The sequence below is a fragment of the Antechinus flavipes genome, chromosome 3, assembly GCF_016432865.1.
Source record: "Antechinus flavipes isolate AdamAnt ecotype Samford, QLD, Australia chromosome 3, AdamAnt_v2, whole genome shotgun sequence".
Taxonomy (NCBI): domain Eukaryota; kingdom Metazoa; phylum Chordata; class Mammalia; order Dasyuromorphia; family Dasyuridae; genus Antechinus; species Antechinus flavipes.
The window spans coordinates 209,166,505-209,191,864 of record NC_067400.1 but is presented as its reverse complement, the minus strand read 5'-3'; the positions used below and the strand labels follow the sequence as shown (position 1 = coordinate 209,191,864).

Sequence of the window (25,360 nt, the reverse complement as noted above, 5' to 3'; positions counted from 1 at the left end):
TTATTAATTGAATGAAAGTACAGATGGAATAATTAACAAATTTGCAGGTGACAAAAAATTAGGAGAGACAGCCAAGACATAGAATGATAGAATCAGAAGGAGCTGATAGGCTCAAATAATGGACAAAATTTATTCATGTGAAATTTAATAATAAAGGTAAATATAAAGACTTATTTGGGTTGAAAAATTACCTTTACAAGTATAAGATGGTATAGATATGATTAGACACTGTATTTTAAATTTTATTTTTTATTATTTTATTTTTAATTTTTGGTTTAAAACAAGCACATTTTTTTTTCATTTTAGCAAAACATGATTATTTCAGTTTTTTAACTGAGAAGTTAATAACTATTTTCCTTTTAAAGATTCACAGTAAATTTGTCTCGTTTTTATAGTACACACATATATTTACCAATGCATAAAAGATTTCCTTTCTAGATTCCCACCCTCTCCTAGTTAATAATGTAAATTGCCCTTTAACTCACAAGTTCTGCTCCCTTTGAATTCCAATAGAAGATCTGACCTGTCCCAGCCCCATCCAGATCTGAGCCAACTTTGGGACTACACCCAAAAGCCCCTTGAACTAAGTCTCCTATTATAAAAAGGCCACGCTGGGAACCTCTCTTTGCAAATATTCCAAACAAACTTGGTAGCCATATGAGGACCCTCTGTCCACTGGATCCTCTGTCCAGTGCCCTCCTTATCTCTATCTTCACCTAATAATAAAAAACCTCTTTTATCAATCTAGCTCTCCCGGCCAATAAATGCTTTTATTGGGAATCGCGCCTCTACTAGAAACCCTAATCTCATTTAGGTACCCCAAATCTAGACCTCAACATTTACTTTATATGTGTACATAGATTTTATTATTTATTATTTTATTTTTATTCAATTCAAGAAATTTCTGATTGAAATGATGATGCTAAGTATTTTTAACACTAAATGAATAAATCAAAATATTCTGAACAAACTACCTCTAAAGTGTTGTGTTTTGTTTAATGAAGCCACATTTTAGCATGGAAGGAAGGAAAGTAGTAAGAAAAGAAGAAAGGAAGGAAATGAAACACTTATTAAATGACAATTATGTGCCAGATACTATACTAAGCACTTTACAAATATTATCTCATTTGTCCCTTTACAATCTATTAGACTGCAAGCTCCTTGAGGGCAGGCTTCTTTTTTCTTTTCTGTTTCCCTCCTTCCTTTCCTTACTCCTTTTCTTCCTTCTTTTTATTTTTCCCTTCCTTCCTTCCACATGTTGTTTAGTCATTTTAGTGATGTCCAATTCTTTGTACCCCCATTTAGGCATAACATTTCTTGGCAAAGATAATAGAGTGGCTTACCATTTTCTTTTCTAGTTCATTTTACATGAAAGGAAACTAAGGTAAAAGGTGTTAAGAGACTTGTCCAGGGTCACACAGCTAGTAAATGTCTGAGGCCAGATTTGAATTCAGGAGATAGGAATCTTTCTGACTCTAGATCCAGTGTTCTAAACACTGTGCCACCTAGTTGCCCTTATCCCCAGTACTAAGAACAATGACTGGCATATAGTAGGCATTTAAAATATGTCTTTTGGCCATTGATTGACTATTATTTTTCACAATATCTCTGATAAGTGTTATTATTATTCCTATTTTATAGTTGAGAAAACTGAAACTAAGTGACTTGCCCAGGGTCACACTTCTAGAAAGTATCTTTACATGGTTTTCCTAAGATTTAAATGAGATGGTATTGCAAGAAATAAGAACAAGAATAATAAGTAACATTTATTTTTCAAGTTAAAGTTGACAAACCTTTTCCTTGTGAAGACTGGACCAGCTCCCTGGAGACCTCAGGATCAGCCAGAGTCAGGATAAGTAAAATTCCTTGATCTTTAGAAGGAGAAGTGAAAGAAGTAGGCAAACTGCCACAGGCTTGCCAAAGATGTATCCTGGATTCTCGAGTCCAAAGTCACCAGCCTCTTTCCTCCTTATCCTGCCTCAAAATGACTCTGACCTCTGTCCCTCCAACCCTCTAATCCTTGCCTACCATTATCTTAACACCAAATATTCAGCCAGCATCAACTGTGAGAAGAGTCATTTATCCAAACATATCCTAATAGAGTCATTGTTGCATATCAAACAGGTAATTAGCCTTAAGTACTCCTATTCAAAGTTTCAGCCCTCTACATTTCCTCACAACAACCCTATGAAAAAGTAAAGCTTGTGTTACGCCCATTTTTTTCAGATTAGGAAATCAAGAAAAGAAAAAACCTTAAGTGACTTGGCTAAGGACATGCATCTAGAAAGTATCTAAAGGATGATAGAAATATGAATTTGAATTGCTGGATTCAGATCCTAGAAGGTTACCATAATTGCTATCAAGCCTTAGAAAGTTTTCCTATGCTCTAATAATTGTCAAAGGCAGGATTTGAATTCGTGGCAAAAAAATGTAACTTTGATAAGCCAAGTAACTTTCAGTATTCTCAACCATTTCATTTTAAAAAATGTTATTAGAGAAGTCAATATAACAGCAGCAGAAAGGCAGCTAGAGATATTTGCATGTGTACCTTACTCAAAGAATTTAAAATAATGCAGTCTTCATTTCCACATCTAGACATTCCTGAATAACTGAACTAATTAACTGTGCCTTTTAATTTTCCTTATATCAAAAGTATACATAATGAATAACACTATGTTAAAGCTAAGTCTGAAATCTCATATAATCCCATTTTCCTACTGTAATTTATTGTGATGAATCATCAGTGTTGAGAATTTGAATATTTCAAACAGGAAAATTTGAATATAAGGATTTATATATTTTCCTTTCCCAATTGGAAAGATAATTTCTTGGGAAATTTTGAGTTCAATGATCTTTTAAAGATTAAAAATAAAAACAAAACCAGCTTAAAAAATTTCTAGATTTGGGATTTTGTCATCCTCCACAAATGTCTTCTAGGTTCCATGTGAAATTGATTACATGCAAAATTGGCAGTCACTGGTTTAACTCTTTAAGTTCTTAGCCTCTGAGCAAAAGTTGTTTTTTTAAATCATTATTTTGCCACATACTCAATGGCATTACTTAGTATAATATAATATTGATGGATGTCAATCAAGGTAGAGAAAGATTCCTTCTTCCCATGTAGGGGTTTCTTGCAGGCTGTTTTTGAAACAAATTTGAATGGTTTTAAAAATCTTTAAGGTTGAAATTAAGATATGCAATGATCATCTTTCTTCCATGTGTTTCTCTGGGAAGCATCTATTTTTTTTCCAAAAAGAAATCAACATATATATTAGACTTATAAAAATGTCCTTTGAATAGCACTGCTGGTTTTTCGGGTGACCCCTGATTAAATATGTGTCATGAAACTGAATAAAAATGAATGTTTTTATAAAGGACCTTAGAAGAAATTTTTAAAAACGAGAGCAACAATTTCCCCAAATTAACATTTTATGGAAAATCACTTTGTTCTGTAATCAGTAAAATTATAGGGCATGAAATAGGGTTGAAAGTTGCATATTGGAATGCAAGAAAACATAAACTGATCCATTATATTTAAACAAAGATTATGAAATTTTCAGCGTTACTATTCTTCACACAATTAGACTATCTAGGAAGAAAGAAGCCCCACATTGTTCTGCTTATATTTATATAGCTCTTTAAAAAAAACTCTCTAATGTCCCTAAAAATCAAAGCACATATATTAATATTATAGCATTGCATATTAGAAATGTATTTAAGCAAGTTAAGCATACTTGTACAGTTTGGGTGGAACTATGGATCAGTATTTGGAAATCAATTCATAATTGTAAAAATAATATAACTAAAATGTCCATACCTTTTGACTTAGAGGTTCCATTGCTAGATTTATACCTCAAAAAGGCCACTGTTAAAAAAAAAAAAGTTCACATATACATTAAATGTATATAGAAAATAATTGAAATAGAGTATTATGTATTGATGACAACCCTAGAAATAACAAGTTATGGTGTGTAAATATGATGTAATATTATACTGTAAGAAATATGAAAAAGTGAAACAACAGAAGATCTATATAAACTAACATAAAGTGAAGTAAGCAGAGCCAAGAATATGTAATACATACACACACACAAAAGTCAGAAGCTAATGTTGTAAAATAAAAAAAAAAAAATAAGTATGGTTTAAAAGAAACCATGAAAAGACAATCCTATCCTCTTGGATAGGTTGGGAGATTGACAAGTGTTGTATTTCACATATTTTCAGACAGTTTCAATAATACTGACAATTTATGTTGATTTTCTCTTCTTTTTCCTTTTTTTTTTTTTTTTTTTTTTGGTCTTTAAAAATGTCACATGCTATATATATGTTATATATGTCACATGCTTTCTGGGTGGTGAGTATGGAGGAATACTAGAGAAAATTATAATGATTTGAAAAAATAAAAATAATCAGTAAAGACTTATTTTAAATTTATTGAAGAATTTTAATTAGAATTTATTTTAAGGCATAAACTATTATCTTAAAACATTGATTTATTTTGGTATTTTTCAGATTAATTTTGTAGCCAAATCAAAAGACTGAATGACTTTTGGCATGTCCAGGTATGTTCCATTCATTATTTTCAAGGAAGTTTCTTACCTTTAGTTTTTAACTTTTATTTTTATTTTACTTTATTTTATTTTCAATTTTTTCCAAATGAAGATTTATCTCTTTTCCTTTTGCACTCCACCTCCTCCCAAGAGTAGAACAAATACTAGAAAACAAAACTGGAAAAATGGAAGCGTCTTTTAGAGTAGGAGTCTTTTTCCTGATGTTAGTTTGGAAATCGGAACTTATTCCCAAATGGACTTAATTTAGGATCTTTAATATTGTAAAATATTATATGAGGAATCATATTAGACTTTAAGTACCTTTTAAATAAAAGACTCTTAAAGGTTTTCATATCTAAATCATTTAAAACAATAGAATTTACATATTTACCTATTCCATGATTATATATTATATTTATTCCATGACTATATATTATATATATTCCATATCTATATGTTATATATTATGCTTATTTCATGACTTTATTTGAGCTTCATTACCTGAAGCCTTACTTGGTTCCTATAATATGAAGGTAACTATGCTGGCAGATCATGAGCTCAACAATACCTATTCAGTTTGAGCAATGACTTTTCATTTCTTTTGTGTCATTCATCCTTCTGGCAGTCTGGTGAAATCTATGGACCACTTCTCAGAATAACATCTTCAATTATAAAATACCTAAAGTAAAATATGTGTTGTTGTTGTTCAGTCACTTCAATCAGGTCTCATTCTTTGTGCTCCAATTTGAGGTTTTCTTGACAAAGATATGGAAGTAGTTTGCCATTTTCTTCTTCAGTTCATTCTACAGAGGAGGAAACTGAAGCAAATAGAGTTAAGTGATTTGTCCAGAATCACACAGCTAGTGTTTGATGCTGGAGTTGCTCTCAGGAAGATAATTTTTCATGCCTCTAGGTTCAGTATTCTATTCCTTTTGTCACCCAGACACCGAAATATAGATTAATAAAGGAAAACAAATGTTCTAAAATACAGCTGCTTCTCTCTCTCTCTGTCTCTCTCTGTCTCTGTCTCTCTCTCTCTGTCTCTCTGTCTTTCTCTCTCTCTCTCTCTCTCTCTCTCTCTCTCTCTCTCTCTCTCTCTCTCTCCTCTCTCTTTCTCTTTCTCTATTTCTGTCTCTCTACCTCTCTCTATCTCTCTCTGTGTCTGTGTGTCCATATCTGTCTATTTGTCTTTCGGTCTGCTTCTCTCAATTTCATGGACCACATATTAAGAAATCCTCATTATGTTATCAGATGATTGGCTTAGCTAAATTAGGAAGGCGTTGTTTGTATCAGATGGATGGCTGTGAGATAAAGAAGTTTCTCAGTCAAACTAAGTCATCGAGTCAATAAAATTATAAAAGAGTTGTGACTATTGGAGTACCCACATGGATAAATCATGAATAAACTCCATATCAATTTTCTAATTGATCTTAAACTTAAACTTAAACATCTTAAACTGAGGTCCAAGAACTATTTTTTAAAATATTTTGATTAAGTATTACCTATAGGTTTACTTTGTAATTCTATGTATATTTTATGCTTTTAAAATATTATTTAAAAAAATATCTATAGGCTTTACCAAACTGTCAAAGAAATTCCTGAACCAAAAATGGTTAAGTATTTCTGGTTCAGGAGGTGATCTTACAGGTATATTGTCTACTACTGTTATCTGATTTCTAAATTTTAAAAATACAATATAAAATTTAGAGATAGGAGTTTAATTTTAAGGAATTTTTTTCTATTTTAATAACATTATCATAGTATCATTGCTGAAAAAGGCCTCTCCTTTAATCCAGGTGATAAGAATCATATTCTTTTCTCAGGCTTTAAATGCTTATTTGAAAAGAGAATAAATCAGTTACAAAATCTACTGCAAAATTATGAATCTGAAAAGGTATAATGGGCATGGATGATTTTGAATATTGGAGTTGTTGAAGAGTAATGTTAATTTGGAAGCTTTCTCTCAATTAAATGAATGGTTTCCTTTGTTGTTTCTTTTGCAGAAGTGAAGATGATTTATTTGTATAGGGGAATGTTATTAATCCAGCACATTAAACGAAAATTGTAGTCATTACCAAGAAGGAAATAATACCATTTTTCTTTAAGACCAGTACTATTTCAGCTGCATAGTATCTTTTCTCTAGCAATGAATCATGAACAATTCCTTTGCTTAAAAACACTGATATTTATAGCATCATATTACACTTTGGCAAATTTTCTTAAACTTCATATTTCTTTTAGCAATAAAAATATATGTCAACTAGGACTAAATCTGTGCCTCAGTGATATGAACAAGAGAAAGTATTTCTCTAGGGGTACCTGCATTCCTTTTTAAGCTTTTGCTTTCTAGTACATACAAATTAAGAAACTGATTAAGAAGTAGCACAAGATGAATAGAAATGATAACAATCTAATTGGCTTCACTTGAGAAGACTCAGTTTCCCTAATTATATTGTTCACTGCTTCTAAGACAATTGCAGAGCCCCACTAGTCTTAAGAGCAACTCAAGCCTTCATAATTTTGCCTTTCAATATAGAGAATAGATTACACTTTGATATATTTGAAATTTGTATAAATTAGTCTATAGTAACGGTAGCTCATAATCTGTCTTGAGATAGAGATCTAGTAAATTAGGATCCAAGAATTTTGATTTTTTTATTGGAATAATTATATGACAGTGAACCATCACTCTTTGGAAAAGTGCCTGCTCAATAATTTACTACAAAATAGCAGGCATACATAATCTGCCATTATTTCAGCTCATCGCCCTTTTCTTTTTCAATACAAGTGTTCACAAAATGAAAGAGAGATAACTCATCTGTAACTCTACTGTTAAAAATCTATGTGACATAAACAGCAGGAGTATCCAATGATGGAGTCAGACCTGACAAGCTCATTTGTTTATATCCTGAACCAGTTGTATAATCTACATGGGAGCCATTGATCAGGGCACCATTTGTTATTTCTGGCTCTTGTCATTCTACTTTAGGTCTTTATCACACCTGCTGCTATTTCATGAATTATCATCAAATGGGCATCTTCCCAACATGTGATGGCTCATTGGAGTATAAATTGCAAAGAAAAGAGAAGCTTTTGCAAATTTAAAAAATCATGATTTGCTAAATCTGGCTTTCAAGACAGGAGTAAGACACAAAAATCACAAACAATTGGGTTTTGTATTAGTAAAGGAAATTTATTAATACTATTTTATTTCAATTAGAAAAAAATCTGCATAACCTTTAATATTCTTAGTTTTCCAAAAGTGTTATTAATAATATTTTTACAATATTAATGATAAAAATAATTAGCCACAAAATGACTAGTAATGACATTTGCCAATGCAATAAATTTTATCTTATATTTGTAAAGATAGATGGAGATGAAAGCCTATGATAAATGAAGGCGACAGTAAGATATCTTCATATTTTTGAGAGACAGAAAGAGAGAGAGAGAGAGAGAGAGAGAGAGAGAGAGAGAGAGAGAGAGAGAGAAAGAAACTACCACTTCTGCTATATAGTACTTCTTCTCCTTGTGTCTCTCTGTCTCTCATCACTCTTTCTCTCTGTCTCTCTTACTATCTCTCTCTCTCCGTTTCTCTATCTCTGTCTCTCTGTGTCTTACTTCTCTCCTTCCCTTTCTTTTCTCTCTTCTCTTTCTCATATATATGAGAGATATATGTGTCTATATGTATGCTATGCCTTTCCAATTTGATAGATTTAGGTATACAGATATATAATTATTTCTAACTATCTCAAGCTTTCTTTGACGCTATAAATCATCAAGGATTGACATGGACTTCTTTGTGTCACTGTGATAAAAGTAATATACTTGTCCCCCCTTCCCCTTCTTCTCTTAGATAAACTGAGCCCTGAGCTCAGAAAATAACAAACAAGGCTTTAAAAGTATATCAGAAAACCTGTGGCTGACTCAGGTTAGTTAAGAAGAAATTATACTAAAATCCTTATTAAATAGGGCACAGCCTATCATACATGAAGCTAACAACAGGGTGTCTCCATACTTTACAGCTCAATCATTGCTGATGATGCCAGATTCATCCTTCTGTTTCTATTTTTATTTTTTGCCCTTTATTCATCAGCATATTATGCTAATGCTTTCTGTTGGGGGATATGACTAATTCATGCATCAGCATCACTTTTAAAGGGGTATTGGTGAAAATCAGAAAAAGAAATACAAACTTCTTAGAAAGTAAATAAATGCCTTCTAGAGTAAGATCTTTATTTTCTTTCTTTCTTTCTTCCCTAGGACTCTTACAATATGCTATGTAGTCATTCAATGCTGTGTGTTATTAGGGAATAAATTTCTGTGAGATCACAGAATTAGAGCTGGAAGAGACTTAGAGATCATTTAATCAAACTCCCTCCTTTTATAAATGAGATAACTGAAGCCTAGAGAGCCTAATTAATGTGGGCAACAAATGATAAAACAAGGATTTAAACTCAGTGACCTTTCTACTATGCTACACTCTGTGAGAGCTTGTGATTTAAAAAGTAGGTGAAGCAGTGTGAGCATTAGAAAAGACCATGGTTTTAACTATTGGTGAGATAAGTATTATATCTCAGAGAGGATTATTAATGAAGATTACATTTGAATATCTTCATTTTCAATAAAATTATTCTATCAGCTCATAAATAGATTTAAGTGACTGTCTGGCCCACAGAAAGGACCTTTAAGTAATTTTATTTTTTAATTTTCATTTATTTGTTTGTTTTTGCTGAGGCTATTGGGGTTAAGTGATTATCCAGAGTCACACAGCTAGGAAGTGTTAAGTGTCTGAGGTAAAATTTGAACTCAGGTCCTTTTGACTTCAGGGCTGGTGTTCTATCCACTGCATGACCTAGCTGCCCTATAAGTAATTTTAAAGCTAAAGTAAACAAAGTCATAGATACACCAACAGACTTTGTCCAGACTTTGCTCTCCTCCTCACTCATTCCTTATCTGACCCTGAACAAGTCACTTTAATTATTCTGTGCCTTAGATTACATGACCAATAAAGACCCTTGTATTTATAATCTGTGATTCTATTATAAAACCTAAATATGATCAAGTTATGTTTACCTGCACAGTAAGGTAGCAATTTGAGTTGGTGAATAAAATGTAAAATTGGTAGTGAAATATTTAGTTAATTCCTGTGTAAGTGCCATTTCCCATATTTATTGGATAGAGTAATGGGCACTATTTACACATGATCCATACCTTTAGGTATAAATTTTCTCTCAGACTTGTAATCATTTATTTTGTAAACCTGTGATATCAATACCAGTTGAATTTTCCTCTATTCCTTTCAATTCAATTATGAATCCTATTATAAACTGCTTTGAGACAGGGGAAAACTAATGCTGGTTTTCAGCAAATTTTTTAGTAATTGTTATTTCTAAATTATAGAATCACAAAATATTGTAGGGTTTGACAAAAATTTGCTACCAATATTGCTTTATTTTTCTCTTATTAACTAACAAATTCTTCACAGTGTCTCTGCTGTATGTATTTCCCTCCCTCCTCTCTTCAAATAGCCAAATTAGTCCCTCACCCCATCAATCACAGAAATTTGAGAACAAGTTTCTTGATTTCCTTCTCTGTGGTACAAAATTGTGATTCTTCTTTCCTCAGTCTGTCTTCTACATTCTTGTTTCAGAGAATTTTTAAAGCTGGAAAGGAACTTCAGAGATCAACTAAGCCAGTGAATCAAAATCAATTAGAAACAGATTCCAGTTTTAGAAAAACTATAAATCCCCCTTTCCCAACTTAATAGCTACTTGATGTTTTAAATAAAATTAAAATTTTAAATAATTTAAAAAATTTTAATTTTAATTTTAAACTTGATATTTTAAATAGTCCCTGTTCCAGAATCATTTCTCTGTTCATTTCTCTCATTCTTTTCATTTGTTGTGGTTGTGATTAAAACTTGGAATGTTCTGCTTCCTTGTCACCTTAATTTCTTTGCTTTATTTTAAGGCATTCACCATCTACCTTTTGTAGGAAGCATTTCTTAGTCTCTTTCCATCAGCTACTACCTTCCCCTTGGAGATTGTTTTTCATCTACTTTGTATCTATTGTTACATGTCAATGTGCTTTTAAAAATGTGAACACCTTGAGGACTTGGACTGTTTGTATCTTTGTACTTTGTATCTTACTGTGAATGGATTTTTATTTATCCTTTATTGTGCTTTCTTTCTTTCTTTTTTTTCCCCCTTTCCTCAGTATCTTCTAGTGCTTTAGCATAGTGCCTGGAAGCCTGTCATGTAGTAAGCACTTAATAAATGTTTATTGACTGATTTTTCTGACTAATGATAGTCTTCCCATGGAATTACATTAGTTTTATAGTAAAGTTTCCAGGAATTCATTGCAGTATAAAGGAAAGCTATTTTGGAAATCATTGTAACTATTCCAAGACCTTAAACTAATGCATACCACCCTAGCTTGTAAACCTTGTATGCCTTAATGAAATCTGAAAGTGGTCTTAGAATAACTCTGAGAGCTCATCCAATATTTCTATAAGAGAGGCTTACATAATAAAATGGAGTAGTTGATGGTGGTGATTTGATTACAGGAATATTCCTAATGTTCCTGTTGCATTAGCACTGATACTTTGAACCTTTTCAAGAGTCTTCTTTAGAATAAAACATATGCCTATTTTTTCCATGAGCCAAGAAATTTTAGCTTGATCTTGGAAAACAATGTAGGTCTCTATGTATCTAATGCAACCAGCCCATCAACAGGAAATGTAAACAAAATCTACTAGACAGTCCAGCCTCATTAACAGCAAGGTAATGAGCAAATGGAGCAAACCAGGATCCTTAGGGACAGCACAGGAAGAGGATAAGTAGGACTGGAGTAAACAATATTGCCAAGTGTGGTCCCCAGAGTGGAGGCAGTGCTTGGATTTGCTCCCAAGGGCTAGGAGTGAGGAAAGGTTTACAACCAGAGTTGGTTTGAGATGGGAACACTCTGCTATAGAGCCTAACTTCTTAAACTGTGGTTGTGAACCCTTATGGGATCTCGTAACTGAATGTAGGTGTCAGTGAAATTATGATTATAATTTGTATATCTATTTTATATACCTATAGACTAGGAGTCATGTAAAAATTTCTCAGGCTAAAAAGGGGTCAAAAATAGAAAAAAATTAAGAAGTCCTGGTTTTGAGCTCCTCTGGTACTTGTCCAATAAAGTAAAAGTAATATGCATTTAATTAGGAGGTGGAAAGACATGTATTTTGTTTTTGTTTTTGCTGCTGTTCATTCATTTCAATCATGTCTGGCTTGTACTGAACCCTTTTAGGGATTTCTTGGCAAAGATACTAGAGTGATTTACTGTTTTCTTCAGCTCATTTTAAATATGGGTAAACTGAGGCACAAAGGATGACCAGGGTCACACAGTTAATGAGTGTCTGAGGCCAGATTTGAACTCAGTTCTTCTTGACTCAAGGTCTGGCACTCTATCCACTGCTTCATCTAATTGCCCAAAAACATTATATGAAACTAAAAACAAACTATAAATTGTTTGTATGTTGTCTGGGATAATAGTCAAATTACTTTGATAGAAGGAAGTATATTATGAATATAGGTCTATACATTATTCAGCATTACAATGTATTTACCATTCCATGCAAGGAAAATGATCAAATTTCAATGTTCCTGTATAACAGAAGGAGAAGATGGTCTATTCATGTAGTTCAAGGGAAAGGTAATTTGGAGGACTTTTCTGGTATTTCTGCCATATAAGGAGAAATAGAGGAATGTAGAGGGGCAAGTGTACTTGAAACAAGTTATCTTACAAGGTGTTAACTCATTGGAATTGAGATAATGATTCTCTAGTTTACATGTACTTAGTACTTAGTATAGTTCTACAAGATTGACACCTATGATATGTACTTATAATAGAGTATATAAAAGCTAAGAAAGCTGGGAAGGAAGACAGACTCTGAGATAGACAGAGAAGGCAGACGACTAGAGGACAGACTGGAAGATAAAGATCCTTGTGATGGCTGTCCTGTCTCTTTCACTTCTCCATTAAGACCAAGGCCCATCTGAAAGTCCCCTAGAAAGCTACCCTGGCCCCAAGTGAAAGAGACAGACTGTGAAGGAGATAATAAAGATTTTGTACTTCATTCCTGAACTGTTCTTGTTGTGATTATTCTACTGAAACCAAGGCCCTATCAGAGGACTTTCAGAAAGCTAGCCAGAACATTACAGAGGAAGGTCTCTGGCTCATAAATGAACTCTTTTGTGAATTTTTGAGCAAATGTGGACAAGAGTCACTTGGATGGGCAGAACAGAATAGATTTTGGTCTGAATTATCACTGACTTTTTACTAAATCACAGGTTCATTTTTGCATGATTATTTTCAGTGAGTAATTTTTTCAAACAAAATTTATTTTTTAACTTCAACTCTTTAACCACTTAGTGAACATTGTCTGATCACACACACATTTGTATACACAAAATCCAACAAAACAAAAAGAAGGAGGTTTTCTTTTTTATAGAATTACAGAAATCTCAGAGTTGGAAGGGAACTTGGAGGCCATTTGATCCCATCTGTACCTGAATAAAAATCATCTCAACCATATACCTGGCAAGTATTTTTTATTGATATTACTGAAAGACTGGCAGTATCAAAGAATCTATCATTCCACTTTTGGACAGCTCCAAATTTTAGGTAGTTTCCCCTTAAATCAAGCTTAAATTTGTCCTTTTTTTTTTTTCAATTTATACCCATTATTCCAAATTTTACCCTTCATAGGCCTTGGTTTTTCTTCTTTTTTTCATTCTACTGAAACTTTTCTCTTAAAGTCTAATAATGAGCCCCTTATCCAAAGGCTTTTTTCTTTTTCTTCTATTTTTATCACTTCTGTGTCTGAAGTATCTGTTAGAGTTGAAAACAATCCTACAGGTTACCTTCTGCTCCCTTATTTTTAATGAAATCACACTCTCTTCATTCTGTTCCTGATTTATTAATCTATTATTCTATTATTTCATAGTCTCTTTCAAAGATTCTTGTTTTCTTCTTAAGTTCTAAAAGAGGTTGTTTGTTACCTTCTGCTCCCTTATTTTTAATGAAATCACACTCTCTTCATTCTGTTCCTGGTTTATTAATCTATTATTCTATTATTTCATAGTCTCTTTCAAAGATTCTTGTTTTCTTCTTAAGTTCTAAAAAAGGTTGTTTTTCTAGGTTTTGCTGCTAGGCAGTTCAGTAGCTAGAGCACTACACTGGGAATTGGAAGATTTGAGTTTAAGTTTAGCTTTATTAGCTGAATGACTTTGGGCAGGTCACTTACATTCTATCTACTTCAGTTTCCTTATCTGTAAAATAAGCACAGTAAAAGCAACTACCTCTAAAATTTATTGTGCTGATAAAAGTGCTAGATATTTGTCATCATATCATCATCATCATCACCACCACCACCACCATCACCATCATCATCATCATTATCATCATCATTTTTCTATAATCTTTCCTTTGGCCCTCTCATTTACTCTCAAGATTTCAATTATCTTTTAATCTCAAGTTAAAACCTCTCTTGAGCGCTAGCCCTATTTTTCTAACTGCTTAAAGGCTCTCTGTAATGGGCTGAGGCTCGGGTATCACAATCCTTCTTGCCCATATTGCTATTGCAATCTTTTTTCACCTCTTCACTTCAATAAAGATTGAAGATTTTTCCCTTAACCTGAATTCCTGACTCCGGCTGATTTTAAATACGCGGTCATTACAGCTCTCTCTACCTAGATGTTCATTTATCTCAAACTCAACATGTCCAAAACTGAGTTTATTTATCTTTTCTCAAATCTTATCAGGCTTCACATTTTCTACTTTTCACAGTTTTATGTATTTAATCTTCTGTGTTCAAATACTTGGTATTGTCTATAATATTTTTCTCCCTTATGTTTCATATCCAATAAATACATAAACGTGGTTGATCACCTTGCCTAATCTCATTTTCTATGTCTCCACTTTTTGCTATTTCTTTTTTCCTTTACTTTTGAATCCTGCTGTCTGTACCATGTATACTCATCATCTTCAAGGAATTTAACAACAAAAAGAGGGAGAACAGATAGTGTCACAGTGTCTGTATAAGAACCTTATCAGGTTCAAGGGAAGGGCTTTATTTTTAAATTGCGAAAAGGATGGCCATTTTGGGGGGTAACTATGATGTTGATAGGAATAATCTGGTATAAAGGGAGAAACTGGAAAGACTTAAGAGAGAAAGAGAGAGGTAATACAAGATGCATACACTAGAGGAAGTAGGCAGGGATAGAATCAATAGCACAGGTAGAAGCATCAGCCTTAGAAGGGAAAAGACATGTGTTTTCAGTGACCAAATGAAGAAAAAAGAATCTGTATGAAAGGAGAGGAGAGCATTTTAAAAAATTTATTTATATGGCCCCAGTCTTCTCAAAAAAGTCAGGATTTCATCATAAGTTCTTATGTTTCACAGATCCCATGTCTATGGGTTCTGTGAAATAGGGTGAAAAAACTACATATTCATTTTCACTAAATTCCAACTAAGATTTAGTATTGTCTCCAATTTTTATGCATTTTAAAATCTCATTCTGAGAGAGTGTCCTTAGGCTTTACCAGAATGATGAAAGTGTCCAATACACACAAGTGAAGAAGTCTCTCTCTCTCTCTCTCTCTCTCTCTCTCTCTCTCTCTCTCTCTCTCATTATTCTACACATGCATATGTAGAATGAGAGAGAGAGTGGGGAGGGCAATTGCAAAATAATAGATTATATTACAAATATTACAAATGGTAAGAGGTAACATGGGATAATAGAATGATAGCCATGCAGTAAGAATGATTTGGAAGTCATATTCTAAATGTGTGATCCTGGAGAAGTCACTTAACTCTTTGACACTATAACTTACAGGATAGTTTGAAATCTGCATTGGTAAAGAGAGTTTCAGCCCTAGCATATTCTTATATTGGTACCAATAAATTCATTAGTCATTTTTAAAATTAGATATGATAATCTTAACAAATTAAGATGACCAAAAAGAGAGCACAAGGAAAGGTATTTTCTTTTTGTTTTTCTAAATCTAAAATCTTTCTCAGAGCTTGAATGGGGGGGAGGGAAAAAACTCCAAAACTGGGACACTGAAAATCTTTTCTTACCGTCTTTCCTAAGGTCACCTGTTTTCTGTTGTGTCTCTGAGACTTTTCGATTTTTTCCTTTTATTTATTTAATAGTTCCTCCCAGTTACATTCAAAAAATTTTTTTACATTTGTTTTTAAAATTTTTGAGTTTTAGGTTCTCTCCCTTATTTCCACTCAAAATTAAAAAAACACATGTGAAGTTATGCAAAACATTTCCACAAAAGTCAAGTTGTAAAAGAAAACATCTCCCACTTTAATGAAAGTAAAAAACCCTAAGAAAAATTAAGTTAAAAAGAAAAAGAGAGAGAGAGAAAGAAAGCATGATTCAATCTGGATCAGTTCCTTTTCTGGGTATGGATAGAATTTTTCATCATAAGTCTTTCAAAGTATCTGTGGATGATTGTTTAGCAAAGTCATTTACAGCTGGTCATCCCAGAACATTTCTATTACTTTGTATATAGTACATGAAACACTTATTTAAAGACCAGCTGCCATAACTGGATTCTTTCTCATCTTCCAGTATTTTTTTTTTTTAGCAGTAACAGCCAGTAACCAACCAACATTTGATCTCATCTCTGGGCTGCACCAAACAAGTCTAGCTTGTTTTCACTCCCACCAATATCACTTTTGACACTCATCTCCAGCTCAGCAACCAAAAGGTAGTCACGCCTCTTCTCTCACCACTCCAATCCCAATAAAGAAAAGAAAAAAAAAGAAAAAGAAAGAAAGAAAAGAGTTGTTAATCAATAAACTAAGAGTTTGTAAGTGTTTGAATTCAGGATTTAGAAGAAGAGATAATAAAAGTGAGAAAAAATAGGGAATGGGTAATAATGAATCATTTCAATTCAATCAGTCATTGTGATATAATCTGTCCCTCCAACTGAAACATTAATCATTATAAGGAATACAGATTTGTGCATTTTGTATATTTTATAATTCATCTCTCTCAAAAAGCTCAAAATATTCCAATAATAAGGTATCAAAAATAGAGTGCTATCATTTTGTTTGGATAGTAGGTGATGAATATGATTTATCTATGAAAGGCATACTTCTGACTAATTTTATTTATAGGTATAAATAGTATTTCAATCTTCCTATTGCCATCCATACAATAAGTCTCAATTTTCTGGATGGTATCAGATTTTTTCAATAATTCTTCTGTGAAAAGAAGGCTCTTTGAAGAAACTATCTTCCAATAAAAGTTCATTTTCAAGGTCTAAAAAGTGTATTGCTTAATATGTATTTTAATAATCCCACTGGTTTATTTCCCTGCTATATTCCAAATTGTTTCATGTTTTGCTTCTAACTTGCTTCATTTTCCTTGCCAACATTTTCATCTTCTTTGGGCTGTCATGGTTTTATGCTTACCATTCATTCTGTTTTCCTAATACTTGGCGGCATCATCATTACTTGCAAACATGCAGACACAATTATCTGCCTGCCTGGGTGACAATCTGTCTGTTGAAAATAGAGCCTGGGTTCTGTCCTACATATCCATACTATGTTTTTTTAATCTGCTTTTCCTCTTTTCCTCCCCAATCTTACTGTTGTTCCAGATATGTGATTTGCTTATTTCTTTGACTTCTAGAGCAGAAGAATCATGCTTCGTATTTTATTCATTTCCCACTTTGCTGATATTTGAAACATTTCTCATTATTTGATTTTCCTTTCAGTTACCTATTCAGCTTCAAAGAGTGTGGGATAAAACTTTTGTCTTTTCTTTTCTTTTCCTTCATTTCCCCCACTCAAATTCCAACAGTTCTGTTTTTAAGCATTTCTGTGCAAGAATTTCATGATGTGATATATGCTCTATTTAATCCTCTTTAATTGAATTAACCACCAAAACAAATGCTTTTGCATAGTCCCACATTATAGCTGTTGACTTTTCCTCACATCACATGCAAAAAAGAACAGCAAGATCCCCTAGCAAAAAATGCCTTAAACAAGTATTTCAGCATTATTACATTCTGCATGACTAGACTGCAAAATTCAATTGGAAATATAATGAGTCCTCAGGGCCCTCTCTTTTATCTGGTCTTATTGACTTTTCCAGAAGTGATGTTTTGATGCTTTGGGGAACATTTGACTTCAAAAGACCCTTATTTGCATTTATTCCCTTGAAATCCCTTCATTGGAGCTGTAATGTTCAAATACACAAAAAGAAGACTTGATTCCTAGATTATACTGACTTGGGAATTAGAGAAGGAAGGAAATCATGTTTGCAAACAAATAGAAAAAAATCTTAGGCCCACAGGTGAAAAGATAGATCTCATTCTATAGTGCATTTTATTACATATATTTTATTTATTTATTACATACATAAAACATTTTTCTTATATATACATATATATATAATTACATATATAAAACAAATCATAAAGTACTATTTGTAGTAATATTAGTGTAAATGACACAGGGCTGAGAGTCAGAAGACTTTGATTTAAGCCCTAACAATATCACTGAATAATTTTAATATCTCAGATACAGAGCAAAACCAAAAATGGTCAGCCCTATTCACGCCTGCTGATAGTATTCTGAAGAACTAGGTTCAATCAAGTCTGGTATTTACTAGACATATGACCCCAGGCAGGTCATTTAGACAATCATAGCTTCTGTTTTTTTATATTTGAAATGGTTATACTTGTAAATTATTTCTCATGATTGGTGTGATCAAATGAGATAATGAATATAAGATATTAAGTCATCTATTATTTCACATTTTAGATATTTTTATAATGGCTTGTGTTTACTTCCAGAACTTCCCAATTCTTTTGATTAAAAAGCCAAGCTTTTTCATAAATTAATGATAAATTAAAAATAAACTGTCAGAGATTTAATACCAGACTTTTAAAATGAGTTTGGCTTTTTTTTTTTTTTAATCACATTAGAATCTCATCTAATCTATGTCTTTTGATTTCTCTATCTTAAAAGAGAGCAAAGGCAAAAATGATGAGACTTCATGATTTTCCTGATAGTATTCTGAAGATTAAGCTCTGTGGACCTCAGTTAAATAAAGGGAATAGACTAAATGACCTACTCCTGAGGTTCCTTCCAGTTCTAAGTCTATATTACTAGGAATTTTTTTTTGCCGCCTTATTTATTTGAAAAATATTTATTTATTCCAAATACATAATTTTTTTGACTTTTCATCTTTCTCTCTTTTCCCTCTTCTCCTTGCTTAAGAAGGCAAGCAATTTGATGTGGGTTATAAATATATCATCATACAAAACATTTCCATATTAGTATATAATTCTATGATTATCAAGATAAGACTGGACATTTACAGCTAAATAACTACCCAGGATACATTTTGCTTTTCTCTAGATTATTCTCTTAGGCATGGAATAGAAAGAGAGAATTGAACATTGTGAAGCTGATCTATGAATGAAGGAAAAAGCTAGCACATAACTAATTGGTTTATATTGTGAGTCCCTGTGTAGAAGAAGCAGCTGAAACTGTATCAGGTTTTTTCCCTTGCTTTGTGCATAGTTCCAAACAGTTCAGGTCCACAAGAGTGAAATCTTTCAGAAACCACATGGATGACCTGTATGGGAATCCCTCTGTCTTTCTCTCTGTGTCTCTCTCATTCTGCCTCTGTTTCTGTCTCTCTGTGTCTGTGTCTATGTTGTGTCTATCACACACACACACTCTGAGGCAGAAATTGTCAGGAATCATATATCCGTTCAGGAATAGTTCAGTTGAAATATTCACATTCTGAATCACTCTTGAAAAATTCTACCAATAGCATTAGAATGTAATGCATGTCAAGATAAAGAAGAGCTTAGAGCCTCTGATGGCATAGGTGCTCAGTAGTTGCCTATTATGTGAGGTTAGAGCTTCTTTGCTTAATAGTTCCTACCCTTGATCACAGCTGTTGCTCAAAAGTATTCATTATTTGTTTATTCACTAACAGCACATGGGTAGTTTCAAACTGTGCACTTTCAGATTTCCTCTGCCTGACTCAGTATTGAAGCCAATTTCTATTGTCTTATGTCTTTATCCTTTGAGGGAGGACTGAACAATTTCTCCCATAATCTGTTTAAATGTTTCACTATTTTCATGGCTAAGTTCCCCCCTTAAAATATAAGCTTATATCTTTCCTGTTGTGATCTAAACACTTTTCTCAAAATATCATAGAGATCTGAATAATATAGCTATTATATCCCTAAAGAGAGGAATTAATCTTAGAAGTAAGACTGAATCAAAATGTGTCTGAACTGTTCTTCTTGATAGCTGAAAATTATGAACAGACATACCCTGAAAGTGACTGAGATTTCTCTCCTTCTCCTACAATTTATTTAGAGAAGTCATACTGTTTTTAAGACAGTGTATTTGAAACAAAAAAATGTGCATTGTAATTGAAGTTGCTTAACAACAACAACAACAAAACTTTTAGCATTTAACCTGAAGAGGAAAAGGTTTAAAACTGGTATTATTTATCACTGCCAGGCTCAACAAATACAATTATGATATTCTAACAAATACTAATGAGTGCAGCAGACATCAATTAAGTAGGTAAACAATATATTTAACACTGTGAAAAATGAATAAGCACTTCATAAACCCCAAAATATTGCATAAATTTGAATTGAATATTTCTTTTGAAAAAAATCTCTTATTTAAATATCATTTTAAACATTTTTCTAAAGTATGCTACCACATATATTTAAGTAATCAGTAGGCATAATGAGTCAAAAAAATTGATTATGCATCTGTTGTGTAATGTTCTCTACATACTATGTGAAATAACAATAATTCACAAACATAATGTTTTTGTGGTTTCAAAATGTGTTATTCATTCCCAGAATGTAGGGATAATATAATTTATTTGAGAGGGCATAACTCAAATAACTTCGAAAATTACATATTGACAGATGAAACTTAGTATAAACATATTAAATAATTTTAGCTTGGAATCATAATTGAATGGAATTGAAATTCAAAGCATTTCTAGAGAAGATGCTTTAACTTTAAAAGATGAAAAAACATTGCATACAGTACAGAGAGTCCAAAGGAACAGAAATGTAGTTCAATAAATTGGCCATAAGCAGTTAATTCAAGCAATGTGGCTTGAATTTTGCTCTAGCAGAATCAGATCAGAGTCATCAGAGATCAGTACTTCAATACTCTTATTTCATAGATGGGTAAACTGAGATACATAGAGATTAAATGACTTTGGAACCAGTGAATGAGTTGCAGATATTTATTCTGTAAAAGAGCATATATGTGGGGACTTGGTCACTGACTTAAAGCATTTGAAGGGCCGTCACTTGGAAGGATTAATTGGAATTGTCTTGTTTTCCTTGAAAGGATTGAATTAAGAGGAATAGATAGAAGTGGCAACAATAAAATTAATCTTGATGTAAGGAAAAAATCCCTAACCATTAAATGCTATTCAAAACTACAATGTGCTTCTTTGGGAGACTAGTACCATGGGAATTCTTCAGTCAGAAACTAAATGATTATTCATCACCTGTGTTAAACGACTAGGTGGCACAATGAACAGAGCACTTGATCTGCAGTAAGGAATATCTGAGTTCAGATACGTCACTCACTTTTCAGATACTTGCTGAATAACCCCAGACAAGTCACTTGATGATTGCCTGCCTCAATTTTTTCATCTGTGTATTTATAAAGATTCAGCTTTTATCCTCTATTAGAGACTTCTTGATTCTCTCAGTTCTTAGTGTCCCACTCCCCAAAATTGATGTGTATTTCTTTTGTATTGATTATAATATTCATAATTTATACATATTATAAATCTAATCTATGGGTTATAAATATAATTTTTTATCTATACATAGCTTTAAATTGTATGATCCTTGGGAGCAGGGGCTATTTCATTTTAATTTTGTTTAAGTGCCTATCACATTGTAGGCAATTAATGTTTGTCGAATAGGTTAAAAGATCTCTAAATTCCCTTTCAATTATAAAATTCTAGGACTCTGCTTCAGGGAACTGGCATTCTGAAAGCCATAAATTTGATGGCAAAATTATGTAGCCAGAATTAACCCATAAAGAAGGATGCTTTAAAAATTTTATGCTTAGTAATATTTTGTAGCACTCTTGGACTCAAAGTATATGTAGGTTCTCAACAACTTTAAATACATTTTTTTTTAATGTGGCAGTGAAAACTGTAGAAATGAATCAAAATGTACTCTGTATATTTTTGTCCTGGCAGTTGATGGAGTTAAGATGGGGGAAATCGGAAGCATTTCCATAGTGTTATGTCTTGACTCATTTTTCAAGACGTGTCACAAACCATTCAGAGAATAATTATTTGAAGAAGTGTAAATGAAAACTGGGTTATCATCCCAGAATATCAAGTGGAACCTTTGCTTTTCAAGCCCTGTAGGAAATTTAGTTACCTATTTGTGGCTTTTTCTCCCTGAGTCCCTGCCATTCCCTCCCTCTCCCATACTTTATTAGGTTTATTTTTCATGAAAACATATTTGAAATGTATCCCCATGCTAAAGATTGTTTTCTTCCCTCTGTAATATGTAGTTATAATGACATTCTATGAGACTTTCATTTACAGTGTACTAATCAAGTAAGGTACTCTACCCGGGTGAAATGTAAGGAAAAGACATGAACAAAGTAATGGATTTTGCATCATTATTCCCACTAACAAGGCACACCAGTCCAAAATTGTTGCATTCAGGAAACAAGGGATATTCAGAACAAACCTGCCACTAAATTCTAGTTCATTTATGAAGGCAAAAGCAGATAATTATAGCATAGTCATATTTTGTAATGCTACTCTTTCAATATATTGATAGTAAAGTATATTACTAGAAGTACTTCCATTGTCAAAACAAGCAATGGAAGTTGAAACCTTACTTATCCTATGTGTTCTTAGGAAATATACAATCCCTTTCTAAGCCTAAATTTGTTCTTTTGTTAGTGGTGGTTCTTTGTTTTCAAAGAGGACCAAGAACTTCATGGGATCTTAATTTATTTGTAAAATGAAGGGTAGGGCACCTAGTTAGCATAGAATAGAATTATGGATATGAAATCTGGATGATTAGTATTTCTGCATTCAAATCTGGTCTCAGATATTGACTTACTGTATAACCCTGGATAAGTTTACTTAACCTTGTTTGCTTCAGTTTTCTTATCTGTAAATTAAGCTGGAAAGGAAATGGCAAACTGCTCCAGTATCTTTACCAAGAAAAGCCTCAGATAGGGTCACAAAAATTTCAACATGATTGAACAACAACGACGACAACAAAAACATGAAAGATTTCTAAGCTTCCACATACTTAAAAGATCTCCAAATTTTTGTTTTTTGTTTTTGTTTTTTAAATTAGTAAAGATACTGTCCTAACTCTTTCAGGTTAGGACCTGTCTTCCACCTATTAATAGATGAACTTCACGAATACCTCTAAAAATGGGAAGGAGAGGAACTGTAATCTCAGCTAAGTCTTTTAAGTCATCTAGGTTAGTATTTGTATGACAGACAAGGTTGATAGCTGAACATATTTTCTCTAGCCTTCCATTTAGCAATACTTCAATCAATAAGCATTTATTAATCTTCTCTGTCAGGCACTGTACTATAACAATTAAAGTGAAACAAGGTGCACTGATGGCAAAGACTTCAATCAGGATTATCTCAATGCTACAATGTGGTATCAAGTTGTTATTAAAAAAAAAAACTTCATCCAGCTCTAAAATTTTATGATACTATTAAATATTTAAAATAATAATTATTATTAGTAGGTGTAGTACCCTAAAATTTTTGTTGTGCATATATATCTATATCTATCTATTTATCTGTGTGTGTGTGTGTGTGTGTGTGTGTACAACTCTGCCTCACTGTTATGGAATGATTATTTTGTTCCATGAATTGAAAACAAAATCAATTTGCAATACAAAAATAAGTCAATAATTCTATTTATGCAAAAATCACCCCATGATGTCTTTGGTCTTCTTTGAAACAGTCAAACAACATATGTGTATCCATAATATCTATGTAAGACTCATATACACACATATGTGCATATATATATAAAATTTCATATAATCATAACAATCTGATAAAGTCATTATAATTTTGTTGTTATATAATATAATAATCTTAATTTGTTTTTATTATTTTATAGGTTGCTTTTTATACAAGATCATGATGTTTGTTATATAAAATTATAATTATTTCTATTATATAAGATATTATTTCCCCATTTTATAAAAATAAGGAAACTGAGGCTGAAAGATATTAAGTGACTTATCTAGGGTTATATAGTCAGCCTGAGGCAGGATTAGAAGTCAGATTTTTTTGAGTCAATGTCTAGTGTTTATCTGTTGGGCTACCTAGTTGTGCCTAAATTGGGTAAATAAGATGACTTAAAAACAAATCATACAAAGTTTTAGCCATTTATAATTTGCCAAGATTTTTTGAAATGGCAATTTGCAGGTGAAAACTCAGATACTTGAAAGGCATCTGTGTGATAGGTTGTAATTGCTGACACTACTGAGGAAGCCTCTCACCAATTCTTGATGGATGATGGAATATGTCTTGAACAAGCATTAAAGCTAATAGTCTAAATGGAAAGGAAGGGAAGAAAACAATTCTTTAGCCTATCTTCATGAGGCAATCAATTGTCTTATAGATTTAGAGATATTTATCTAGTGAAAAACTCAAGCCTCTTCCTAGTATGACTTTGTAATAATATAAATGTGTTTATGAAATCAGTTGTGGATGAAATTAGGTGATCATTATTTTTCTTCTGTATTATACCTGACATATTGCCAGTGTCTTACAAATGATAATAAAATGTATTAAAGCTCCTACCCCCTTCTGTTTAGCTATTTCTATCATTAAGATGTTGTTGAATTTTACATCATAATAATTGATTTATATAATGATTTTACAAATCTCAAAATGCTTTTCAGAATTAGAAATGGGCTATAAACCACTATGAATGCAAAAAACAAACATCCTGGAAAAGTAGGAATGCAATCCTACTTTACTCCTACTAACCTGTCTGTTTTTGTCCAGCTTGTCTAAAGCACATAACATCATGAAATACACCAATCACTTTTTAAAATGCCATCGATTTTTTAATCAACACGAACTTCACAAAGATGAAAATCATATTGTTTCATTGAATTAATTATATTCTATCTCAGAATATTTGTTATTTATTTCACAGACATTTATTAAAGTCCCACTTAATACAATCCTTCATTAAGAAGGATACAATGGTAAATAAAATACATTGATAAATAAAACCCATTTCTGACATTTATCAAAAGAGATGAAATAAATATATTTTAAACTATTTCTGGCCCCCTTCACTCTGTACTATTATAGTTATTATTGTCTAGTCTTTTTTCAGCGTGTCCAACTCTTCATTTGGTATTTTCTTGGCAAAGATACTGGCATAGTTTGCCATTTCCTTCTCCAGCCCATTTTACAGATGAAGAAACTGAGGTAAACAGGGTCAAGTGATTTTTATAATTAGCTCTTTCTTCTAATATATCTTTCCTAAAACTGTCAAAAATTATTTCTATATGGGACAGGTTTGAGGATTTCATTCTTCTACTCCAGAAACTTTAGGAGTTTGTACTTGTCTTTTGGAAAAAAATTATAAACTTAAGAGCTTGTCATTCCAAAATCTTCACAAGTTATCTCAGCTAGAGACATCATGGTGTATTGGACAGGGTACTAAACATAGAATTAGGAGGTCCACAGTTC

The 25,360-nt window shown here is 32.4% G+C and overlaps 1 protein-coding gene across 3 annotated transcripts in view; it reads left to right on the top strand.

Moving 5' to 3' along the window:
• FRMPD4 (FERM and PDZ domain containing 4) overlaps positions 1 to 25,360 on the top strand; it is a 743,167-nt gene that overhangs the window by 116,452 nt on the left and 601,355 nt on the right. Inside the window, exon 1 of one of the 3 annotated variants that reach the window (XM_051984530.1) lies at positions 4,505 to 4,562. The exons of the other annotated variants lie outside the window; for them this stretch is intronic. Coding sequence (XP_051840490.1) covers positions 4,543 to 4,562 — 20 coding nt within the window. The 5' untranslated portion in view covers positions 4,505 to 4,542. Of the gene's footprint in view, positions 1 to 4,504; positions 4,563 to 25,360 lie in introns of those variants that run through there. 3 annotated transcript variants of the gene reach the window in all.